The sequence below is a fragment of the Paramormyrops kingsleyae genome, chromosome 13 (genome assembly GCF_048594095.1).
Source record: "Paramormyrops kingsleyae isolate MSU_618 chromosome 13, PKINGS_0.4, whole genome shotgun sequence".
NCBI classification, from domain to species: domain Eukaryota; kingdom Metazoa; phylum Chordata; class Actinopteri; order Osteoglossiformes; family Mormyridae; genus Paramormyrops; species Paramormyrops kingsleyae.
In genome coordinates this window covers 9,346,518-9,369,163 of record NC_132809.1, presented here as the reverse complement: position 1 = coordinate 9,369,163, position 22,646 = coordinate 9,346,518, and the positions used below count along the sequence as shown (strand labels likewise).

The window sequence follows — 22,646 nt, the reverse complement described above, 5'->3', positions numbered from 1 at the left end:
CACGCTAGGGTATTATTGAGCGCACAATAAAGCGTGGCACCGCCGCTGACAGCTCCTCACGGGTGCAAATTCACTCGTGCGATATTAATATCCACCGCTGGGTATCTGTGAAGACTTTTAAATGAAAATGTGTAATCCGCCGCCACACATGCACGTTTGCACGCCCTGCACGTCTTCTGGAAGCATCCATGGTGTACCTTTAAAAAAAAAAAAACAAAAACAAAAAACTGACTCATTGAAATGCATTAAAGTACACTGCCACCTGTGGACGGCGACTGCTAATGTTGCTGCATCGCCATGACAGACAAGAGCAGGCATCGCAGTTTATAACCTACTCTGCCACATTAGAGACTTTGGGGCTACTGGTTTTGGCTAGGCCTGGGGTCAGTTTCCCATCCGATTGCAGACTTATATCCTCCGTATTTCCTGCCACGTGCACGTTCGATTTCCACGTGTTTTCGTTCAGGAGTGATCCGATGGGTTTTCTGGCGGAAGCCGAACAGGCAGAGGGGCTTTAAAATCGTTTGTAAACGCTATTAGAGACATAAAAAGTTCTCACAACCCACCATTGCTAGTTTTGATCCATGTACCGAATAATCCAGCCAAGGGCTGCGAATGGAAGGTCGCACTCTCGCTCGCTAAAAACGGCTTTGCAGGGTGCATGACACCACATGCCCGCTGGATCAGGCCTGAGGCAGGTAACTGGAACGGGGGGGCATTTTTCATCTGAAGTTTTACCATGCGGTGCAGGAAGACAGTTCCCCCCTTAAGTTTGAAGCCGCAGTCAGAGAGTCACCATGCATCCAACCGTGTGACTTTCCTGCTCAGCAAGTCAAGTGGAGTTGACAGCAGAGCGCGTGATTCCAGGGAGCTGCAGTGGTGACCTTAAGTTTGCATGTCCCGTCGCGTCTGTGGGGCTGTCGTTTATCAGGCCAATCGCCGTCCTGCTGACGGACTTCACTTTGCAGCACTGAGCATTTCCAGCAGCCAGATGTGCTGTGTGAAGCACAGGTCAAAGGAAAATGTTCTCAGAAATGTTCCCCAAATGCCTTTGAGGCCTCTCGGAAACACAGAGAGTCAGACGGGATAGTCTCCATGCTCTGAGGAAAACCACCCTCTCTCTCGCTCTCCCTGCAGGTGCGGCCAGAATTAGCAAAGTCATCTCTGTTCTAGTTCATGACCACCCCGATAGTACCAGTCCCCTTTCTGATTCCTAAGGCACTCACCTGGTCAAGGTCATGGCGTGTCTTTGCATGGTGAGGCAAGAACCGAGAGGGGAGTCGTTCAGGGGTCTTGATTCTGCCCGCTGAACGAGGACTGCGGGAGAGCGATGGTTCCGCTGTTGTCAGATGTGATGACATCATAAAGGGCGTGCAGTTGAGGATGGTGATGGAGAGAAACCACATGCGTGTCTCGCTTGCACCTACCAGCCTAAACGGGTTTCGTTTGTGAGTCTGTTAAAGGAATGGTGAGAAAATTCATTCATTACTCATTGTGAATAAATTATATTCACGGTGGCAGTACATATGCAAGTAAATGTCTGTAGAAACGCAGCAAGAAAGAAAAAATGACCACAACAGATGTACATTAGACTCCATAAATATATGTCATGTAGACAGTGGGTTAAGAATGAACCTCCTAGGTCATCACTGGTACGGAAAGGCACTCTGGCAGTTACCGGGCAGCTCCTGGTTAGCGGAGTGCACCTCAGCGCCTCATCTGTAAAACAGCTCTGTTTACTTGGCTACAGATTCTGCCAGGGTTATGATAGTATCAGCGAGCGGCAGCGATCCATCCAGACCCATCTAGGCCCTGTGCAGGTGTGTGCGGGTGTGTGATGGAAAACAAGAGATGATGAGCCAGAGGGTTAGAGGTAATAACCAGGGCTTGTTAACCGTCGCTGCTTTTTCAAGCTGTCTGGATTCTAAAATGCATTTGACCAATCTTATAATAATATAATCCATTCAGTATGTACTGCTGATTTTTAGAATTTTTTTTAGAAGGTTTTATTTGTTGCATCTTCTTAAATCTTTCGGCGTGTAAATGATTTCATCACCTGCATAGATTTGCATAAAGTAGGACATCCTCTCCTACGTGTTATGTTGCTAATGATGTCAATAAGATAGAGAGACCGAAACAGGAAAGCATGGACAGTAATGTGTAATCTTTGGATAGTTCCACGCTTGATTGACGAACCAGTCATGATTAAACTGAGTGGCGTTTATTTAATTATTTTCTGCATCTGTTAGAAACTCTGACCTAGACCTTCCTATGTGCACTCCGATCTAATTTCAGGAGATGAAATTAAGTTCTGAGAGGCTTTGGTCGCAATGTTATTTTCAGTGCTATCGGTTTTGTCTGTTGTCAGTTGTTGCTAAGCAATTGACCATTATCTAGGCAAATAGTCATTGGTATTCAAGAAATATAACATTTCTCTGAATTAATTTAAAGTCACAGAAAAGACCAGTATGTTTCCATCCTGTGAGAAGCAAAATTGAACTATCTCTACCTCTATCATTCTCCCGGTGACATCCCCGTCGATGAAATAAATTAAAACCTCAGAAACAGAGGAAAGAGTCATGTAAGTGGAATGAAACCTTGCTTCTCTGTTGTAATAGCAGCATACTGTAGTTCCTTCAAATAAAATTGGCTAATTTTGATTCTGTTATTGCCGGGTGTTAATTCAATCCTAAATATACAGTGACACAAATGAAATCCAGAAGATATTACTTGTTCATAAGGTATTTGTAATTCCCTTTACTGCGGTCGGGGATCGTGATTCATGGGGAGATCTGCAGGAGGAGGCAGATGCCTTGGCAGATGAGGGAGAGCCCAGCCAAGGAAGGAGGGTCTCCTTGGGCTGCAGAAGTGTGCTGAGGAGCGAGGGCTTTGAAAAGGAGCCTGAAGGGGCGCACGGTTTGGGATTTCAGCTAAACCTTCCTGGGAAGCTCGCCACTTCTCCTAATCTCATCTGAGAGCTAACTTTCTATCCGTGAGTGAGCCCTGCATTCTGCATCCCCATAGAAAGAAGCCTGATCCCAATGGAAAGTGCTGTTTACCCCTGTGCCATGACCTGTTCTATGAATTTTTATGTTATTGAGGGACAGTTCTGACAGAGCCACGCCTGCAGTTTGCTCGTTTGCCGGGGCTGCATACCGGCCGGTGCCCCTGCGTCTTCCTGCGGCCCTTCTACAGCGGCCCCGTCGTCACGTTTTCAGCCCGGACGTGGTAAATGCTGCATGTATTAATTAAGGAAGGCACAGGGCAAGCCGCAGACCCCAGCGGTATTATACGGCTTTAAATTACAGAGGCCATTAAAATCCGCCAAGTCGCCGGCATCCAGGAGAATCCCAGGAGTGCACTTATCATAGGTCAAGCAAACACTGCCTCCGTCCCCTTGCCGCACAGGAAAAGGGGCTGTGCTTATTATTTTAGGAATTCTCATTAGGTTATTCGATTGCCTTAATGTTATCTCCTCTCTTAAAACCAAATAATTATTCCCATTCGAAATCCCTTTAATGCAGGGGTCCTAGTCGTTGCTGCCCAATGCATATGCCAGCTTTAAAGTACCATTTCATCCACTTAAAACCCCAGCCCTGAGAGCCGGCTAAATTAGCCCTACTGGGAAAATTAATGGTTCAGCTGGGTACTTAAGCACCCTTTTACAACGAAAACCTACATTTCAGGCAGCTTGTAGGGTCTATCATATATGTATCTAATTATGTCTTGTGATTTCACGAGGTTAAAGTATGTAATGTGTGAAGTGTCATGTTTTCGGACATGTGAGCAGATGGCCTCGGGTTTCAATGTATGAACGTGTTCCCTTCTGCTCCCCCACAGATCTTCCATATGACCTATGACCTGGCCAGTGCCATGGTGCGCATTGTCAACCTCATCGGCATGATGCTGCTGCTGTGCCACTGGGACGGCTGCCTGCAGTTCCTGGTGCCCATGCTGCAGGACTTCCCCGCCGACTGCTGGGTCTCCAAGAACAAGATGGTGGTGAGCACTCAGGCCGCGAGTCCCCTGCCCTCCCCAGGCCTAGCTGTGGTGCTATACAGTATATATATATTGTAAATATATTCCAGGCAGGGTTGCCCATAAGGGGGGAGAAAGGTGAAGACTTTCGGGGGCCCACACACTAGAGGGAGCCATGAGTGTGTGAATAAATGGTAGCTTTTCTTTGGGGGGGGGGGGTGGTGTCTAATATTTCAGGGGCCCAGCCATATTTTTGTGCGGCCCTGAATGTCTGTCAGGCAAATATGACTTGTTGTAGTATGACATGGTACTGATTTAGGTTCATAGGTTATGCAACATGGAGTGATGTAGTCAATGTGGTATAGTAAGGGACAGAGGATGAGCTTCAGCTGTCTTTCAGTATAATGACGTGGTGTTTACATATGCAAAAGAATGACCTTTAGGGTTTTAATTAATAAACCGAGTGGAGACGTTCAGGTGCCCAATGGACCCTCCCCCCAATATGGGGGGGTGGCTGTCTCATGGGGAAGCCTGCAAAGTGAGACTTTTATGCATAAGTGGGTTAGGTAGGTACCTTGCACCTTAGATAGATATCTGCTTGGATGATGTTCTGTCCAGTTGTTGGAGTGAATAGCGGGATGTATTTCATAGGAGCAATGCTGCCCATCTGAGAGACATCTCAGGTCTGTTATATAACTGACCACTGGACCTGCAAGCTGCCTGCGGCGTACAGTAACCTGGCACGTTACAAATTACCGCCGGTTCTTCAGAGACCTCATTTATTATAAGGACTTACCGGCAGGCCCACTGGGATCCTGACACATCAAAGAGGACGCGTCTGCCATCTTTGAAGGCCCAGAGCCCAAGATGACAAACACGATCACGTCCAATTCAAATGACAACCTTTAACGGCGCCAAGGATGAAAAAAGTAAACAAAAAAAATGGATAAAAAATGTCAGCGTGCGCCCACAAAAAGGGCCGTGCAAAAGGCTGACAGCTCATTTGGATCTGTGTAATGGGTACAAATGGTAATCGGGTTAGCAACTGCCTGGAGTGGAGGCTATTACAGAGACGGCCTGTCTTATGCACAAATTGGCCCTCATCTGATAAATTGCTCCACAAACTACCCATTTTCCCACTCGCCGGAGCTCAGATAGTAATCGCTACCCGGTATGCTCACGTAGCTAAGGTCGCCCGCTCTTAAACGTATCATTACCTTGTCAGGTCAAGATATTGTTTTTACTCGAAACGATCGCAGGCGCTAATAACTGGTTATTCCTGCAGTAGAAGTGTAGCTTGAAAGCAATTCGATATCGATTCAGCCTCGCCGGGAGAATCGGAGAGACGGGGGCCAATGACCATGCTCACCGTAGCGCAGCTGACCCCTCGTCCCAGAGACATCCGAAGCCACTGTGATGATTCATATAGAGAAAACTCAGCTGCCATACTATACATAGTCTAACAAAGGGGTGGTTTCTCTCCCAGATACTCTTCCGGACTGAGGGCCACCAAGGCTCGATAATTGACACCCCCCCCAATCCTGTCTCTTTAACTACAACTTGATGGGCCACCTTACCCCCCCCCCCTTGATGCCAATGTTGCTACAGCATGCACTTGCCTTCTCTTACCCCTCCCTCATGTCACAGAACGACACCTGGGGCCAGCAATACTCCTACGCGCTCTTCAAGGCCATGAGCCACATGCTGTGCATCGGCTACGGCATGTACCCCCCCGTGGGCATGACGGACGTCTGGCTCACCATCCTCAGCATGATCGTGGGTGCCACCTGCTACGCCATGTTTGTGGGACACGCCACTGCACTCATCCAGTCTCTGGACTCCTCCCGCCGTCAGTACCAGGAGAAGGTGAGTCGGCGTGTGTGTGTTTGGTGAGGAGGCCTCGGTAATGAGGACAGTGCTGTGTACTGTAGCATCCTGCCATCTTCAGCCAGCAGTGCAATGCTTTCCATGAGCCTCCTGGGGCTGGTGAATACACTTTAAGCAATTTAGTGCATTTACATTGTTATTATGTCATAAAAGTGAGGGTGAAGTGTGTTTTTCTGACATGAGTGTGAAAATGACCAGGTGCTCATGGAGCAGGAATGCTTACACCGTATGAAGAGCACTCTCTAATACTACAGAATGTCCTGAGGTTTGGATGCATAAAGTATCTCAAGGTACTTGAGATGCTCTCACGCGAACGGGGCCTTGAGACCCCTGCGACATTCACAGATAACAAGCTGGTGCTGCTGGGACCTCTTCTCCTTCTTCAAAACCTTATCTGGAAGCAATTTGGTGGGCGCAGGCTGCTAGCTCTGTGTTAGCGTGGCTGCAGAAGTGAACGGCCAGAAAGGGGCGGATCGGACCAGGGGATCAATGCAATATCAATCAGTCAGGCAATCAGTCATTATTTATATAGCGTTATTTTAACCACAGGGTTTACAGAGTGCTTTACAGATATTTAAAAGAAAGGAATTAAGTATAACAATAAGCACAGAAAATTTTTAAAAGAGAAATAGTAAAATAGACAGACAGACAGACAGACAGACAGACAGATAGATAGATAGATAGATAGATAGATAGATAGATAGATAGATAGATAGATAGATAGATGATAGATAGATAGATAGATACTGTAGATAGATAGATAGATAGATAGATAAAATACCACCAGAAACGGGGGACTTTAACCACTCACATTCTCGGGTTGGGGACTTTAGATGACGTTCTCTGGTCTTTGTAGGGGCCCACCCTCTCTGGTCCTCGTGCAAGAAGACATGAACCCCTGCCATACTGGGACCCAAACCCAGTGTCCTCTGGGAGACTCATGCCCCAGAATACTGGGGGGAGCGGCCCTTGGTTGACATTGACGAGGATGAGACCCAAATCCCCCCTCTACTTGTGGAACACAACACTCCAAATGTCAATACCTCTCACAATTTGCAGTACCACTGGACCACCCTCTCTGGTCCTCGCGCAAGGGGACAATACGGTCTGGTGTTGCACGCAAGGGGCCCCTCTTGCTCGTTAATTGTTTTTAGCGATTGTTCGAGGTTCAGCAGGAGTGCAGATGTACTCCATAAGTCAGGCTGGGTGACAGCTGACAGTCACCTCGTGCCACAGGCTTGCCCCAGATGCGTTGCTGGGGATTCTGCCATCCCCTCCCCCACTTTGGGTTGGGCTGTCCCTGGCAGTCTCAGTGGCGCTGATGGCAAGCTGTGCTGCCAGCCTGCTGCATGGCACTGCTGTGGCACTGCTCCCCCAAGGGGGAGCACAGACCTTGCCAGTGCCCACTGCTGTGTGCCCCCCATGGGAGCAGCATATGAGGCCCACGAAAATCTGCCATCTCTGCATGGCACTACGGACCAGTGGGCACATGCATTGTCTCTCTTAGGGTGGAACGTTGTGACTTAAATGCTTGAGTGGGCATGCAGATATTTAATCCTACTCTCAAGCTAAGCGATAAGCTTTTTAAAAGTACTCCTAAGCAGTTCGCTTCTGCCAGCAGATGGCAGCCTTCCTAAGATAGAGTCGCTGAGCATTAGCCTGTCATGGAAGAATAATTAATCAGTCAGGGCTTGACAACGGCGGGCTGGTTAGAAGATAGCTGGGAGGGATACTTTATGTGATGAATCTTTACGTTAATGATTAAAATAAAACTGTACATGATGGGATGGATAATACTAATTACTAAATATGAGATTTATTAGGTGACTTTTATACCATGTATATCCAGTAGAGCCACATCTCACTGTGGGCTGTTCTCTCCATGATTTCATTTGGGTGTTTTTTTCCTGGAGGAGCTCTTCCCACCAAAACCATTAAAAGCTAGATTTTCCTGCTGGTTCTGCCTATCAGCGATCAAAAGGAACAACGGCACTCACCTCCATATCATTTATTAATTAAGACAACTGTATCTGTTGCCAATAAAATGAAAAAAATCAATTTGCTTTGCCCACTTATTGAAGATAAACACGCACCGCCTTAAATGTCGTTTCCGCGTCTGCTGAAGGGTGCAAATTATTGCGCCCAGGTTCCTGCTTCTCAGGCACTCCAGATGATTGGATTTAGTAGACGAGAAGAACAGGAATGAGGTCTTTCTTCAAAAACGTGGTGTTTTTTTCAGGCTTCCTTGCCCTCGGCTAGTTTAGACGCGCCTGTCGCCGCGACGCCGTGGAGCCCTTGCGTTTTTTGCTCCCTGCCCCACAATGTCATGGAAAAAGGCCGCTGAGACTAATTAGGAGGAAACGGCCCTGCTTTGTATGTGTCAGCAGTCTCAAAGCGCACTTTGAAGTGGAACTAAAACTACTTTTTAATCCGCCTCTAATGCACTGTGTCTGTAATGCTGCGAGGTTTCACATCCAAGGGCCGAGACGTTAGCATCCTCAAATGGCAACAAGCACGACGGGAGCGTGACGCAGGAACGACCGAGCGGCAAATATGAAACCCACGCGTGACTAATGACTGGTTAGCGGGCCTAGGGTGTTAAGGGCCTTCGAAGAGCTGTTTTCTAGAGACGCCGTTCTAATGAAAACTAAAAAAGGCATGAAAAGATTGCAATTAGTGAGCTACATGTCTAAAAAAAAAACATTGACGGGACCTTCCTGGAGAGTTTGGCGGGGATGCGGCCTTCCCATAGGGTGACATGGGCCTGCGGCCACATCGCAGTGTGAACACGCGGTGCGCTCCAGGACTCCACACCTCCGGTGGCAGCGGAAGGTGCCATTAATATTTAAGGATGTGGATTTTCGGCATGTCCCTGCATGTGTATACATCATTACCTGCCAAACTATCACCACCTCTGCCAATCAAAGGGAGCCGTAATGTTGTTAAAATCATGAAATATGTATAGATTTTAAATAGATTTTAAAATATGCATGCCCCATAAAATATGCAGACGTGAATGTGCTTTATATAATGCTAATTGATTATTATTAATTCATTCGAACAAATGCTGAAACAGAGACGGCAAAGCCATCTGTTTCTCAGATTGGCCGTTCACGTTTGCGGATCACCCCCTCCTTCCCAAAGGCCCCTATAGCTCCACCAGGTCTCCATAAGGACAGAGATCCTGTTTGCGTGAGAGACTGGTCTCCGCAGCAGGCACTGGCTACTCTATATAAAGGTGTGACGTTTTCAAACGCCTTTCAATTTCCCGGCAGACGCTCGGCACGCCGAGGCTTGTAGTACCACGCCCCTCAAAATCGTCCTTCAGATACACCGGGGAAGACACGTTGCAAGCGGCCGCAGGAGGTGCGGCCATCGAAACCTACTTTTTCTTCCAAACTTTTATTCTTTTTATTTTTAACATCCCCCCAGTTTTGCCTTCGCACGCGGACAGAGCTCATAGGCACTTCTGTTTCTGTCGATTTGACGCACTGCTCCCACACTCTTCCTCGGTGTCCAGTCCGGATCAGATGATGGCGCCTTCCTTCATTCTGGTGTAGTCCAATAGAATTAGCTCACCACCTGAAAGCTGTAGAAGGGAGGTCAGTCCAGATTTCCTAACTCACTGACCTCCCCATCCCCTTAACCCTGCCAACGAAACCCAAAGTGACCTCCAAACCTGTAGATGGCAGCATCTCTGGGGGAGGTGGGTATAGTGTCAGAGGCTACTCACATGGACCTGTAGTGGCCGTCGGAAGCCTGTGGACGGCTGAGCCCTCATGGTACTGGCAGCTAGTAGATGTGGCACAGAGCGCACTCTCTCTCCTGCCTGAGTTTTTATCTTCTAATCCATTTTTTAATTAACACCCTCCAATTAAGCACAAGTCCGAGGGGTATAATTAATTGAGGCCCCAAAGCTGATTGTATGTGGGAGATACCCTGAGGCTTCTTCACTCTCAGTTTTCAGCACTATTCCACAATTAAAGAAAAAAAATCAGCAATTCAGTCTTTTAACAGAAGGCTGTTCACAGTTCACAAGTGGGACTACTCCCACTGGATGGGAGTGCAGTGTTGGCTTGAATGCTACAGGAAAATGCTTAGGTTACGATGAGATCAAATAAAAAATATATCTATTTACCTACATTTGAGTACATACTACATGGGAATATATTTTAGTAGGTCAGGGCAAGCATTTCGTAAAGACCTGTATGTCCTGTGAGTGTCTTTATGATTCCAGTACAGGATGAATGTGAGATACATACAGATGGACATCAGCAGCAGAACTCTGAAGCATTGGTTTAGCATTCCTGTGTGGAGGACAAACCAGCAAACAGCACCAACAAAATACTGTCAACATGAACTCCTGTCATAAGCAAAAAACTAGAGAGACAGTAAGCAGGATCAATGGTGCAAAATAAATACATTCTTCAGATTTATATAACAATATAACAAGAATAATCCACGCATCCATCCATCCATCTGTCTGACCGTTCATCCATCCGTCTTTTAATGGCTAATCCAATACAGGGTCTTTAGCAGTGAGGACGCTGTAGTTACTGATCAGCTCTATCACAAGCTAAAGATTTATCTGCTGTTTTTAGTGGACTGAACGATGCCGTTAATCTAGGGGCTGCCCTCTGCTTCATTTCTGCAGTGTCGGTATTACCTACAAGGGTTGCCAGTCAATAAGTCAGCCGCACTGATTCTCCTGCCTTTATTGTGGCCTTAGGCCACCTGGAGTCCAGAATTAAGCATGACCTTGTCAAGTACAGCCAAAAATGGACAGAAATATTAACTTCTTGTGCTTAATACTACCACTTTTCTCTCTGTCAGATTTTTTTTTATCCGAAAGCACTCTCTCTCTCTTCCCTGGGGCAGAGGGCTCTCAGTCGCACCCTATTAGAATACAGTTTGTCACCATCATTGGCAAGAAATCACTTGAATCTCTACAACAGGCACTCCAGAGAGGAGCTGGCGATCACAGACACACTGGCTTACGTTTGCCCAGTGGATTCGCAGGCCTAGTATCTGTTCATCTCTTTATCCGTAGGTGTATTGCTGATTGCCATGTTTAACACCCTGAAAATTGAATCCGTCAATGTGCAGATTGTTCTTAAATGATGTGGCAGAAGGAAAAAAAAAAAAAACAACTTTCAACTTTGCTCTGGTAAAAGTGAACGGGAACCAGGCTTCAGCTGTTGCTGTGAAGGAGATGATGTTGTTGCCCTCTGACCTCAACAGGAGACACTTATTAATGGACTGGATGGACATGCAAGCACAATGGAGGGTTGCCATGACTTCATCTCCCATGTCAGGACTGAGGGTGGGTGAAGTAGGAAGGTGGGGGGGGGAGGGATGCAAGATGAATGTATTCTGGGGGAAAGAGATCTGCTCACAATGGGGGGAGAAGGAGGAGAGTGCTGGGCTGTCAGTGACTGAAAGCTGTTCGCAGTTCAGATGTGGGACCACTCTCACTGGATAGGAGTGCAGTGTGGGGTTGAATGTTGCAGGAAAGTGCTCAGATTGCCTTGAGTATAAATAAGTAAACAAACAGACGCACACAAACACACACTCAGCCAGCTTCTTCCCAGGCTACGATGGAGTTACTTTTCTGTAAACCTATCATAAGGTGAAAATGCATTTTAATACTGTACACCTAACCTAACAAACATCATAGCCTGGCCTAGCCTACCTTAAGCATGCTAAGAATAATTTCCTTTGCCTACAGTTGGACGAAAGATCATTAACACAAAGCCTATTTTATAATAAAATGTTGAATATCTCATGTAATGTATTGAATAATTTATTGAAAGTGAAAAACATTTACTCAATATAAAGTCAAGATATCGTAACTATATATGCATATACAGTACTGTGCAAAAGTCTTAGGCAGTCCATAGAAATGTTTAAAGCTGTTTATCTGGGCAGCAAGTGTACTTTGGCTTAGAACAAAAAACACAATTTAACATTAGAACATGTGCAAATTAAGAGTAACACAATAAAAACTAGTAATAATTTCTTCTGTTTTCTAAAAAGTTACTGATATCTAGTTGGATGTCTAGATGAACACTGCTTCAGTTCCCAAACCTCTCCTCAGGGGCACCTCAGCCGTTCCATGATTTAGTTAAATTTCACCAACAGCTCAATTAAATAATTAAATAAATTGGTTTAAAAAGTCATTGACAGATTGACTAGCTGTATGAGCTGTGCTAGTGGCCAAGTCAAAAAATACATGGCTGCACTGGACGGTCGCTGCAAATACTGGGATGATATTAGCATATTATGAGGTTCTGAAATGGCTAAGCTGACACACTTTGACAGGCATAATATCATAGTTTTACACCAACACGAGGATAATCTAAACATTTTCTTTGCCTGCCTAAGACTTTTGCACAGTACTGTATATATATATCATCTGCATAATACTACACTGGAATATATTTTAGTAGGTCTGGGCAAGCATTTCGTAAAGACCTGTATGTCCTGTGAGTGTCTTTATGATTCCAGTACAGGATGAATGTGAGATACATACAGATGGACATCAGCAGCAGAACTCTGAAGCATTGGTTTAGCATTCCTGTGTGGAGGACAAACCAGCAAACAGCACCAACAAAATACTGTCAACATGAACTCCTCTCATAAGCAAAAAACAGTAAGCAGAATCAATGGTGCAAAATAAATACATTCTTCAGATTTAGCACATAATACATTTTGTTTGTATCGGGTAAACTCAAAAAATATTTATTTCAAAACCTGAAACAAGAATCATCCATCCATTCATCTTCCAACAGTTCATCCGTACAGGAGAGCCGTGAATAACACTGATCATTAAAAAAGCCAAGACTAAGATTAACGACACGATATGTGGGAATCCTAATGAACAAGGAAGACAGTACAGATCGCTGACTGGCTGTGTGGATCTCAGCGGATTTAGGCTCTAGGTGTCAGAGGAGTGGCGAGGCTGCTTTGCTAAACCCCGGACTTTTTGAAGACCCCTTTGATCAAAACATTGGCTCCGGACATGACTGCCAGACACCTCCAGTAGCCGGGAAAACACCGGTGGCTCTGGGAAAGTATTTTGGTTGATTATCAGATGTCCAAATGATCCCTCAGATCAGTGCAGGAAGAATGTTTAAGTAGACTTCTTGATAAGAGATTCAAAGGCTTAGCCTAAGGCCCTTCACAGAGGCCCAGGGGGTGAATATAGATTTTTTTGTTCTTCATGTTCTTTGTTTAACTCTTTGGTTTAACAAATTCATGTTTTTTTCTTGTATTGCAATGCATCTTTCTAGATTAGTCATAGCACATGCAGGTAGTGTAATTCATGAAAGTAAGGGCTAGCTTTCTTCTGACTTGCATGGGGCTAAAAATTCTATTTCCTGCATTTGAACCTCAAGCTCTTCAGCATCTTCATTTAGTGGCACACGATGTATCATCACACTGTACCCCCCCCCCCCCCGGCACTACACCTCGCTGCAGTACACCAGCATCACCGCTGAGGCGATAAGGAGAAGCACTGAGACTCAGCAGGGTGGGGGGGGGGACTCCTGGGGGAGGGACGCGCAGTTACGCCAGGGTGAGCAACACACTGCAGTGAGGGCCCCCGGTCTGGGGGGGGGGGGGTAGTGATGTGTGATGGCGAGAGCCGGGTCAGCCAGTCCCCAGTGCATTCGGGGTTAAGGCCCTTGCTCATGGCCCAACAGTGACACCACTCTGCCAGGCATTGGATTTAAACCAATATCCTTCTGATCACAGAGGCACACAGCAAAATTCATATCACCACATTGGAACCTCAGACTTTCAGGTTGCACGCTCGGCACCCTACAAGCACACTCACGGACAATTTGGTAAGGCCAATTCATCGTAGTATATTTTTGGAACATGGGGGCAATCTCCACACGTGGCACCATGGCAGAGACTTGAACCCTGGTCCCAGAGGTGTGAGACAATGGTGCTAACCACTGCAACACCCTATGTGTTTATGTGAGTATTTTTACTTGCCTAGGGGGGAACAGGGTAGCTGGAGGTCAAATATGCAACTACTTGATACCCTCTTCCCTTCCTTGTCACCTTTTGGGGGGTCCACCCGTTCCTCTCCCCTAACCCCCTTTCCTGGATGGAGGTCACGTTTTCCGTGAGGGAGTCACAGGGACTGGGGTGCTCCTTATGGAGCTAGCGGCTCTGTTTAATCATCTTACTGTACTTTGCATCTTGCTCGTGCTTCTGTGGAAGGACATTGGGGTAGATATAATGTTCATGAGGCTTTTCATTTGGGCCTGTATGGGAGATGCAGGAGATGGGGCATCACTTGCGGTATTAAAAGTCACAGCAGCCCCTGGATTAATAAGACCAGTGACCTGGAGAGATTTGTCGATTTACAGTGGCAGCATGGGATGGGTGGCACTATAAAACACACAGTGGCTGACGTTTATTACCGCGAGGGGGTGCGGCCTGTAACTGCGGCATCTCCAAGTGCTCGGAACATCATGCCGCATGCGATTTAACAGCCGGAACACGGTTTGCTCATCGGTAAAAATGAAGCACTTTCACCGGCTGGTAGATTGTGTCTGCAGTCCTCTCCTCAACATGCCACTCGTCTTTTTTGTGATGCTGGTGGCAGTTTGCCAGCGTAAAAAAAAAAAAATCAAGGTTAAAGTGAAGCCGGCTAGCCCACCAGAAGTGGGTCACCCACTGGATTGACCTGGCAGAGGTATTTACTCAGGATGTTTTTTTATTTTTCTGCGGTCTGCGTGTCCTCCATGGAATTACATTCCATGTCGGAATCATTAGTTACGAGCTCCACTGTCCAAGATCATTCTGCTGTTTCTTTCACTCCTTATGTAACCTGCAGGCTTGATTTGAAATGTGGAAGATACATATGGGTCCTCACCACCATAATCTCAAGATGTTGTCATTCATCACATTTTTTCATCATTGGAATCCCTCTTGTACGTTTTGCACTCAGTGACCCTCGTTAACGTTTCTGGAACATTCCTGGGTGTCGCCGATTAGTGGAAGCCCTTCTTTGCCAGCCGAGTCACCGCACGTCACTCCTGTGTGATGTTCACCTTGTCTCCTATCAAGTGTATCCTGCTAATGAGCAGCTCGTCTCCATACTGGTGGTGTCTCCTCCTACAGCCCCAAGGGGAAGCGCTTCTCTCCTGTTTGCCTTTTCCTCAGACAGAGTGCAGCATGCATTAAACCCCAAGCACTTCATTTATCTGAAGATTCCGCGTAACACTGTGGGATCAGAACAGACCATATCTAAAGACACTTCTACTATCTTGTGTATTTGTAAACAGGTGAGTTGTCTGCTTATGTGCCATTTCATCCCCACCGCGTTTACCGTTTTGCATGCCACGGTAACACGCCTGAACGTGTCAGACTGCGGAGGAGTATATGCTTGATGCTCATTTAGCTCAGCTAGACCACAGGTTTTTTTTAATGAAATGCTAATTTTTAGGAGTGTTCCAAGAAACTGCTTTGAATTAAAAACCCAATCCAAGTCTCTACATTGTGACTAAAACGATTCAGTCACCCAATCCAGCTGTCACAAACCGGTACACACATTGCGTCACTATTACTGAATATTACTCTGATATTTTTTCATGTTAAGACCTTATGATCTGTGACAGGTTGGCACCCCATCCTGGATTGTTCCCCGCCCTGCACTCGTAGCGTCCAGGATAGGCTCCGGACCTCCGCGACCCTGCAAAACACAAGCGGGTACAGAAAATGGGTGGATGATAAACTTACAATTAGTTTCAGTTACATAAGAGCCTAGGATGGTTTGTGAAAAAAATTTAAGTAGGACACATTGGTACAATTCAGTAAATTGAAATAAAACATATCCAGTTATAGCTGAATTGAATCATATCAAATTGTTACATCCTTTTGTATCTAGATACATATTGCATTCTCTGAGACGGAGAGATACATACCCCTACGAAGCCCTTCAAAATCTACTCCACTGCTGTACATATGAGTGACAGATTTACAAGAAAGTATCTTGGGAGTGTACTGGTGAAATTTCAGGTAAAGAAATAACAGGTGCAAGCTTTAGCATATGAGGTAAAAAACAAAAGTCATAACATTCGAAGAGAAGTTTGAGCTTATAAAGGTTATGGTTAGGTTACAAGCAGGCTGCCTCCACCATGTTTGTTGTATTGTGTGATTTTGCATAATGCAAGGTTTATACAGGAATGGATCTGTTGCTGCGCGTCATTGCAGAAATGCCTTTATTTCTGTGATTCACTATAGTTTTCATCCCTGTATGATCCCAAAATGTAAAGACCCTGGACAGCATTTTTGGCTGAGGTTGCAGATGGATCCTGGAATGAACATGATGCCTTATATGTAACTACAGGTCTAATATCTTAGGTCCATGAGGGGCTGTGTGGTTGTACCTTTTGGGAAGATACTCATCTCAGTTGGTTCGATGCCATTGCAGTTGTTTGATTCTGGGAGACATCAGGTTGTTGGCTGCGTGCTTCTTGTTTGGCGTGTTTCTCAGCAGTAAAGCGTTCAGAGAGTAAAAAAAAAGAGCACAAAAACATTACGTGCAGCCTGGGGTTCCTGTGATGATGTTCCTGCTCTCCCCCGACCTTCTAACACCACTCGGGTTTGTCTGTTCTCCTGTCTGTCCTCCAGTACAAACAAGTGGAGCAGTACATGTCCTTCCACAAGCTCCCGGCGGACATGCGACAGAGGATCCACGATTACTATGAGCACCGCTACCAGGGCAAGATGTTCGACGAGGAGAGCATCCTTGGAGAGCTCAACGAACCCCTCCGAGAGGTGATCATAAACAAATCAGCAATTATGTACATTGCCAGTCAAAAGGTTTTGCACACACTGAGATTTTCTACATTTGTATGTTACTCACTTAATATTTACTAAAAATACACTCAATATTCTTTGCTAACAAATAAATTTACAGTATGTTCACCATTTGAGTACCTTTATTAGGAAGAGAATGTCATATCTTTGATTCAACAGAGTAAGCACCTCTAGCAGTTATAACAGCAGAGAAATTGCAAGGCATTCCTTCTACAAGGGACATTAAATACTACTCTGTTTCATGGGATGAAACCGGTAACTAGTACATTTAAAGGTAAAGGACAGCCTAGAATTTGAATTTGCCATCACCACACAACCAGTTAATAGGAGTTCAGACATGAACTGTTACATACGGACATGGAACTAATGCATTTTGAAAGGAAGAAATGGACAGAATTTCATAATTTGAAATCTTGAATTCCAGCTCATTAACTGGATTCTTTCCATGTTATAAAGCAAACTTGTTTTATTTGACTTTTATGGCTGTTCACTGAACTTTCCAAGTGCTTAACAAGAATAAATAATCTGCAGTTTATTACAAAGAATAATCTGTGGTGCTCAAAAACGTTCGACTGAGTGTATCTCTAGCTGCACTGTGTGTCCCTTGAAGCTGTAAGTGGGTACATATGCTCGCTCCAGGGACACCCCATCATACTGTAGGCAGGCACCATTTTTTTAAATAGAATTTTCCGTGTGCAGGAGATCATCAACTTTAACTGCCGGAAGCTGGTGGCCTCCATGCCGCTGTTCGCCAACGCAGACCCCAACTTCGTGACGTCCATGCTGACCAAGCTGCGCTTCGAGGTCTTCCAGCCCGGCGACTACATCATCCGCGAAGGCACCATCGGCAAGAAGATGTACTTCATCCAGCACGGGGTGGTGAGCGTGCTCACCAAGGGCAACAAGGAGACCAAGCTCTCGGACGGCTCCTACTTTGGCGGTAAGGGGTTTGGCATAAATAATAATAAGCGGCGATTTATACCCGCACGCTTTAATAGCGCTAAGCTAGGCTGACCAGCAGGCCAGAAATGCGGTTTTAGTGCAAAATGGACAGCGTGCTGTTTAAAATACCACTCAAGCAATTAAACACCACAGCAATGTATTAAGAGGTGCCTGCCCGAGTTTAATTACATGGCTCCTTTGTCACATGATCCGAGCACCAGCTTTCAAGAAGCACCCACAAGCCAGAATGGGGGAAAGCAAACCATCCTCCTAAAGTCGCTGAGATTAATCAATGCTACTCAACAGAACAACAGGACAGCGCTACAATTTTTTTAGGCTCTCTTGCCCGTCGGACAAGATTGGATGCTGGATGTGATTTAGGCCTCCCCGCAGATTGTGTCACTGGGTTCGGAAAGCAAGAATCCCATTCACAAAATGTGATTACTCATGCCCAACATAATAGCTTACTGTAATCGCTGTGGATTTATGTTTAAGCATCCAAGGCATTTACATTTGTATTTATTTGTTTAGCAGATGCTTTTGTGCAAATAGATGTATGTAAAGAAAAGGCTCTGGTTTCATGTTGCTAAGTTACCAATGCTGGCCTTGCTGCAATGCTGGGGGGAGTCTCTTCAGAAGGACATGGGGAATCTCACTTTAGAAGTCTTTACGTCGCTTTCTGTAACTGTCAGATTCAAGGCTGCAGACCGCCAGTACTGGGTGTGCGGTATTTTTCGGGAAGACTTGCCGGGTTGTGAAGTGAATGTCACGGCGAATCAGATGGGGGGGGGGATGTTTGCCGGCCATATTGAGAAGCTGCACCCACCCACTCACACCCCCAGCAAAGAAACGTTGAGGGTGTCATTTAAAAGGATTTTTAAAGGAAAGTATCGCCGATTAGGTGGTTAATTTGCCTGGCGGGAGCGTCTTCGCGCTCTGTTGCTCGGCCTGCCGGTGAGGGGCTCTGCATCTCTGCTCCCGGAAAGCAGGGCATGTGGGCGGCCTGAGTCCCGGCCCGGCTCAGAGCTGCGAGCGCAGTAAGGCCCAGAAAGCCGTCAACATGTGCTGCGAGAGGGGGGTAATCCCCCTGGTGCTCAGAATGATCCCGTTTTGGCAGAGGCTCATATGCTGCTTGCTGCTCGTATAGGTAAAGTATGACAGGGAAGAAAGCAACCCAAAGGCAGCCTCTCTCCAAAACAACTGCACCAGGCACTACCAGCCCAAATCCTATAATATCCATTTATTCCACATGTTTGAGTCTCTTTGAGCCTTAGCTCCTCATTAGGCTGATCTCGTTCCATTATTAAATGTCTATTTGCTCCCAAGCGTCCGCCCAATCCATTTGACTTCTGTGCAGCTCTCAGCCTGCTCTCCCCCTCCGATACAGGGTTTGCCCTTTTCAGACACTCCCTGGCAACACCATCGCTTCCTTTACTTACCTCAGATCAGCTGGCACTGTGACTGCAGAGTGCAGCGACCTGTCGGACCTGTAGGTGGCGCCTGGGATCCAGCCAGCAGGGCTGCCAGTCAGAAGTGACAGATACTGAACCCCAGCCTGAAAACGTAGTCTCAGCTCCACTGAGCATCGCCTATTTGTTTAAAAAAGATATACAACAGTATATTTACTGAGGAAATTACAAGGCACCCATTCACCCAGGCACCCATTTTTTTGTTTGTTTGTTTTTTTGAACACTTGGAACCTTTTATGCTGCATTCGTCTCACCTTTTTAGTCTCACCCAGAGCACAGTGTAGCGGGGTGGGGGGGGGGCATAAAGCCCGAATCCCATGTTCAGTCACGCCCCACGAGGCTGGTGAAGCACCTGGAAATGAACAGCATTCACTCGTTTGCTTCATGAGTGAAGCTCCAGTGGGCATCAGGTGTGTGAGACGACAACGTGAGCATAGATTGTGACATCAGTTTGTGACTTTACGCAGGATTCCTTTAGATGAGTCATTACAGACCTACAATTCTGACCTTTTATGCATCATTTTAATGCAGATTAGTTACCGGCATAGGAAATATGAGGATTCGGACAGAGGTAATTTTGACGTTTTAATGCATCTTGCCCTAGTTTCAGACGTACATGTGACGTCCATTTAAAAGAAGATGGTTTATTAGACAAAATTCTACTGCAAGGGAAATTAATACATTGTGAGTGAAGCAGCTACTGATGATAAACTATCAGAAAACAGTAAAGACTTTAAGGCACCCGGGAATTTTATGACATCCAGTATCTAGCTGTCAATGGTCAGAGTCCCTCTTCCAGCTTAAGCTCTGATTATGCTGCTGCCAACATTACATTATACTTACCTGATCATTTTATCCAAATCAACTTACTGTACAGGTGAGGGTTACAGTTTATGTGTGCAACCTGGGAGTGGTACCCATGATCTTTGTGTTCATGTGCTTTTGTGTTCATGATCTAGCTGTGTTCATATGCTTATCTCACGTCCCAGTCCCCAGCATTGAACCAATGATATAAACGCATAAGCAGTGATGACAGGCTGCGATTAGGCTGTGGAGATGTATTCCTGAGCTTGGATTAAGGGAAACACATCCTCACAAAGGCTGTTCTTAAAATGAACATTCGAGTCTCATTTCATTGCGACATCGGTATAATTTCAATACGGCAGGTACAAAATTTGGTAAAAGGCGCTATCTGAGCACTTGGGATTTAATATGGATGTGAGTGTTGATGCTTCACCTTTAGTTTGTGTCACATAGCGCCCCCTGAAGGGGACACGTGTCCTATATCCCCAGCTAACCCGCAGACACGGATTTGTTGAAGCCAGTAAGAGCATTTCAGCACCCCTCCCCCCCACCTTGGACTGACCGTCTGAGTGGCTTGGACCCTCCCTGCACTAGAATAGTGTAGTCTGTGAGGAAATGAGGGGGGGGTACTGGTGGATCCAGATAAAGGGGAAGACAAAATAAGATGGTTCTGCACAGACCTCTGATCCAAGAGATGCAGGAGCTCATCACTTCACCTTACAGCCATTCCAGGGCTCCATTTCCCATGATTCCCTGCCTCACATTCTCCATGGCGTAGCTCAGTGGTGGCACCAGGGTCTGGCTAGTGAGGCTTTAAGCCCCAAATGTTTTTATTAAAGCCCCAAATCATTTTTACCCACGCTTTGTTCGTTACATGTATAATATGGTTTTGTTGTCATGAAAAGCCAAATGCAGAACTGCCATGGACACGGACTAAAGTATTTTGAAAGGAAGAGACGGACAGAATTTCGTAATTTGAAATCTTGAATTCCAGCTCATTGACTGGGTTCTGGGCTGAGCTCAGAATCTCCCCTTCTGTCGGTATGCTGACGGTCACTGGGCCACATGCGCATTCCTCCATGACTGCATTGTAGTGGGGGCTTCTGGGGAAATGCAAGGGAAATCAGCATGGTCCTCACGTCGCATTCAAATCCCACTCTTTTTAAAGCTACTTAGCGATGCAGCAGGTGTAGCGACGGACTGAATCCAGGTATTTTCAGGACGCTGTTAAATCGCTAAATGCCATTTTTAGGATGTCACACATGTAATGTCATTCTGTAAACAAACGCTCTGAATCTGATGGCATAACACAGGAAGAACAGACCCGTCTGCCATGCGGCTGAATGCAGACCAGTGTCTTCAAAGGATCTGGGAAGCTGAATAACAGACTGTAAGGATTTAAAAAAATTAATAATGAAGAGAATGTTTCATATCATTCAGCAAACAAAAGGCAGGCAGGGAAGATTCATCACTGTGATATTCAGCATTCTGCAGGATCTGTCAGGCTCCACAGTTTGTCCTTTCTCACAACCTGATTCCCACTCTCATGTCTCTCAGCAGACAGCCCTATTCAGAAAAGACCTGCAATGTACCGTTTCTGTATCCTTTCACGGTTACTTTTCTTCACCCAAAATGTACTATGCAGGGCAGCTGCACTCATTTGGGGATCAGTGGCAGCAAGTGCACATCCAGGACCTTCATGCAGCACATCACCAAGAGCATGACATCCTTGTGTTCAATGCCTGGATGGGCACTATCTATCTATCTGTCTGTCTGTCTGTCTGTCTGTCTGTCTGTCTGAACGAAAGTACATATGCATATATTCATTCATTCATTCATTCATTCATTCATTCCCCCAAAAACTTCCATATAAAAGCCTTACAAGGCAATTCCTCTAACAAGGGTCAGCTGGGTCTCATAAACTGGCCATGGATGGTGATCAATTACCATGGTAACGGAGAAGCTCAGCTAGCCCCATGCCGTTTTCGTTGCCATCCTGAGGGCTTAGGCTTCAATATCAACTGAAAGATATCAAATACTGTTCGGAGAAAACTGCATGTGGTTGTACCTGGTGTTTTATTAACATTAGATTTCAGTCTGTTAGGGAAACATCAAGTGCCTGGAACATCAGTATATCGGGATCAGCTGTTAGGATTTAACACTTATGCCGGTTAGGAGCTGATGTGAGTGGCGGTGATGTCATGTTCCCCTGCAGAGATCTGCCTGCTGACCCGGGGCAGGAGGACGGCCAGCGTGCGGGCGGACACCTACTGCCGGCTCTACTCACTCTCCGTTGACAACTTCAACGAAGTGCTGGAGGAGTACCCCATGATGCGGCGTGCCTTCGAGACCGTGGCGCTGGACCGCCTCGACCGCATCGGTGAGTCTGGCTGGTAGGCTGGCCAGTCCGGTGGCTCGCACGGGAAGCCTGCATCTCTCCTTCGGTCACGTAAACAAAGGGCATCTTCAGGAGGAATCAAAGCACGCCCTGGGGGTACTAATCATACTGAGAGGTGCGTCCGTCTGACAGTAAGTAGAAATATGTAGACGCGTTATTGGCAGGTGTGTGCTAATAGGGACCAGAAGAGGCAGGTAAAGCATCTGCGCATCAATCCGTAGAGCAACTGCTCACCGGGGCTGGCTGTCAGGCGAGCGATTCCAGGCCAGATGTGTGGCTCCGCCCACTGGAAGCTCCAAACATCTGTCTCCCCCTGAGGGTACCAGTGG

The 22,646-nt window shown here is 46.2% G+C and overlaps 1 protein-coding gene across 3 annotated transcripts in view; it reads left to right on the top strand.

The window, feature by feature from the left end:
• LOC111848193 (potassium/sodium hyperpolarization-activated cyclic nucleotide-gated channel 3-like) overlaps positions 1-22,646 on the top strand; it is a 47,081-nt gene that overhangs the window by 16,792 nt on the left and 7,643 nt on the right. For all 3 annotated transcript variants that reach the window (XM_023820003.2, XM_072698135.1, XM_023820006.2), the window contains 5 exons: positions 3,841-4,002; positions 5,626-5,844; positions 16,516-16,662; positions 17,404-17,644; positions 22,135-22,299. In XM_023820003.2, coding sequence (XP_023675771.1) covers positions 3,841-4,002; positions 5,626-5,844; positions 16,516-16,662; positions 17,404-17,644; positions 22,135-22,299 — 934 coding nt within the window. The remainder of the gene's footprint in view (positions 1-3,840; positions 4,003-5,625; positions 5,845-16,515; positions 16,663-17,403; positions 17,645-22,134; positions 22,300-22,646) is intronic.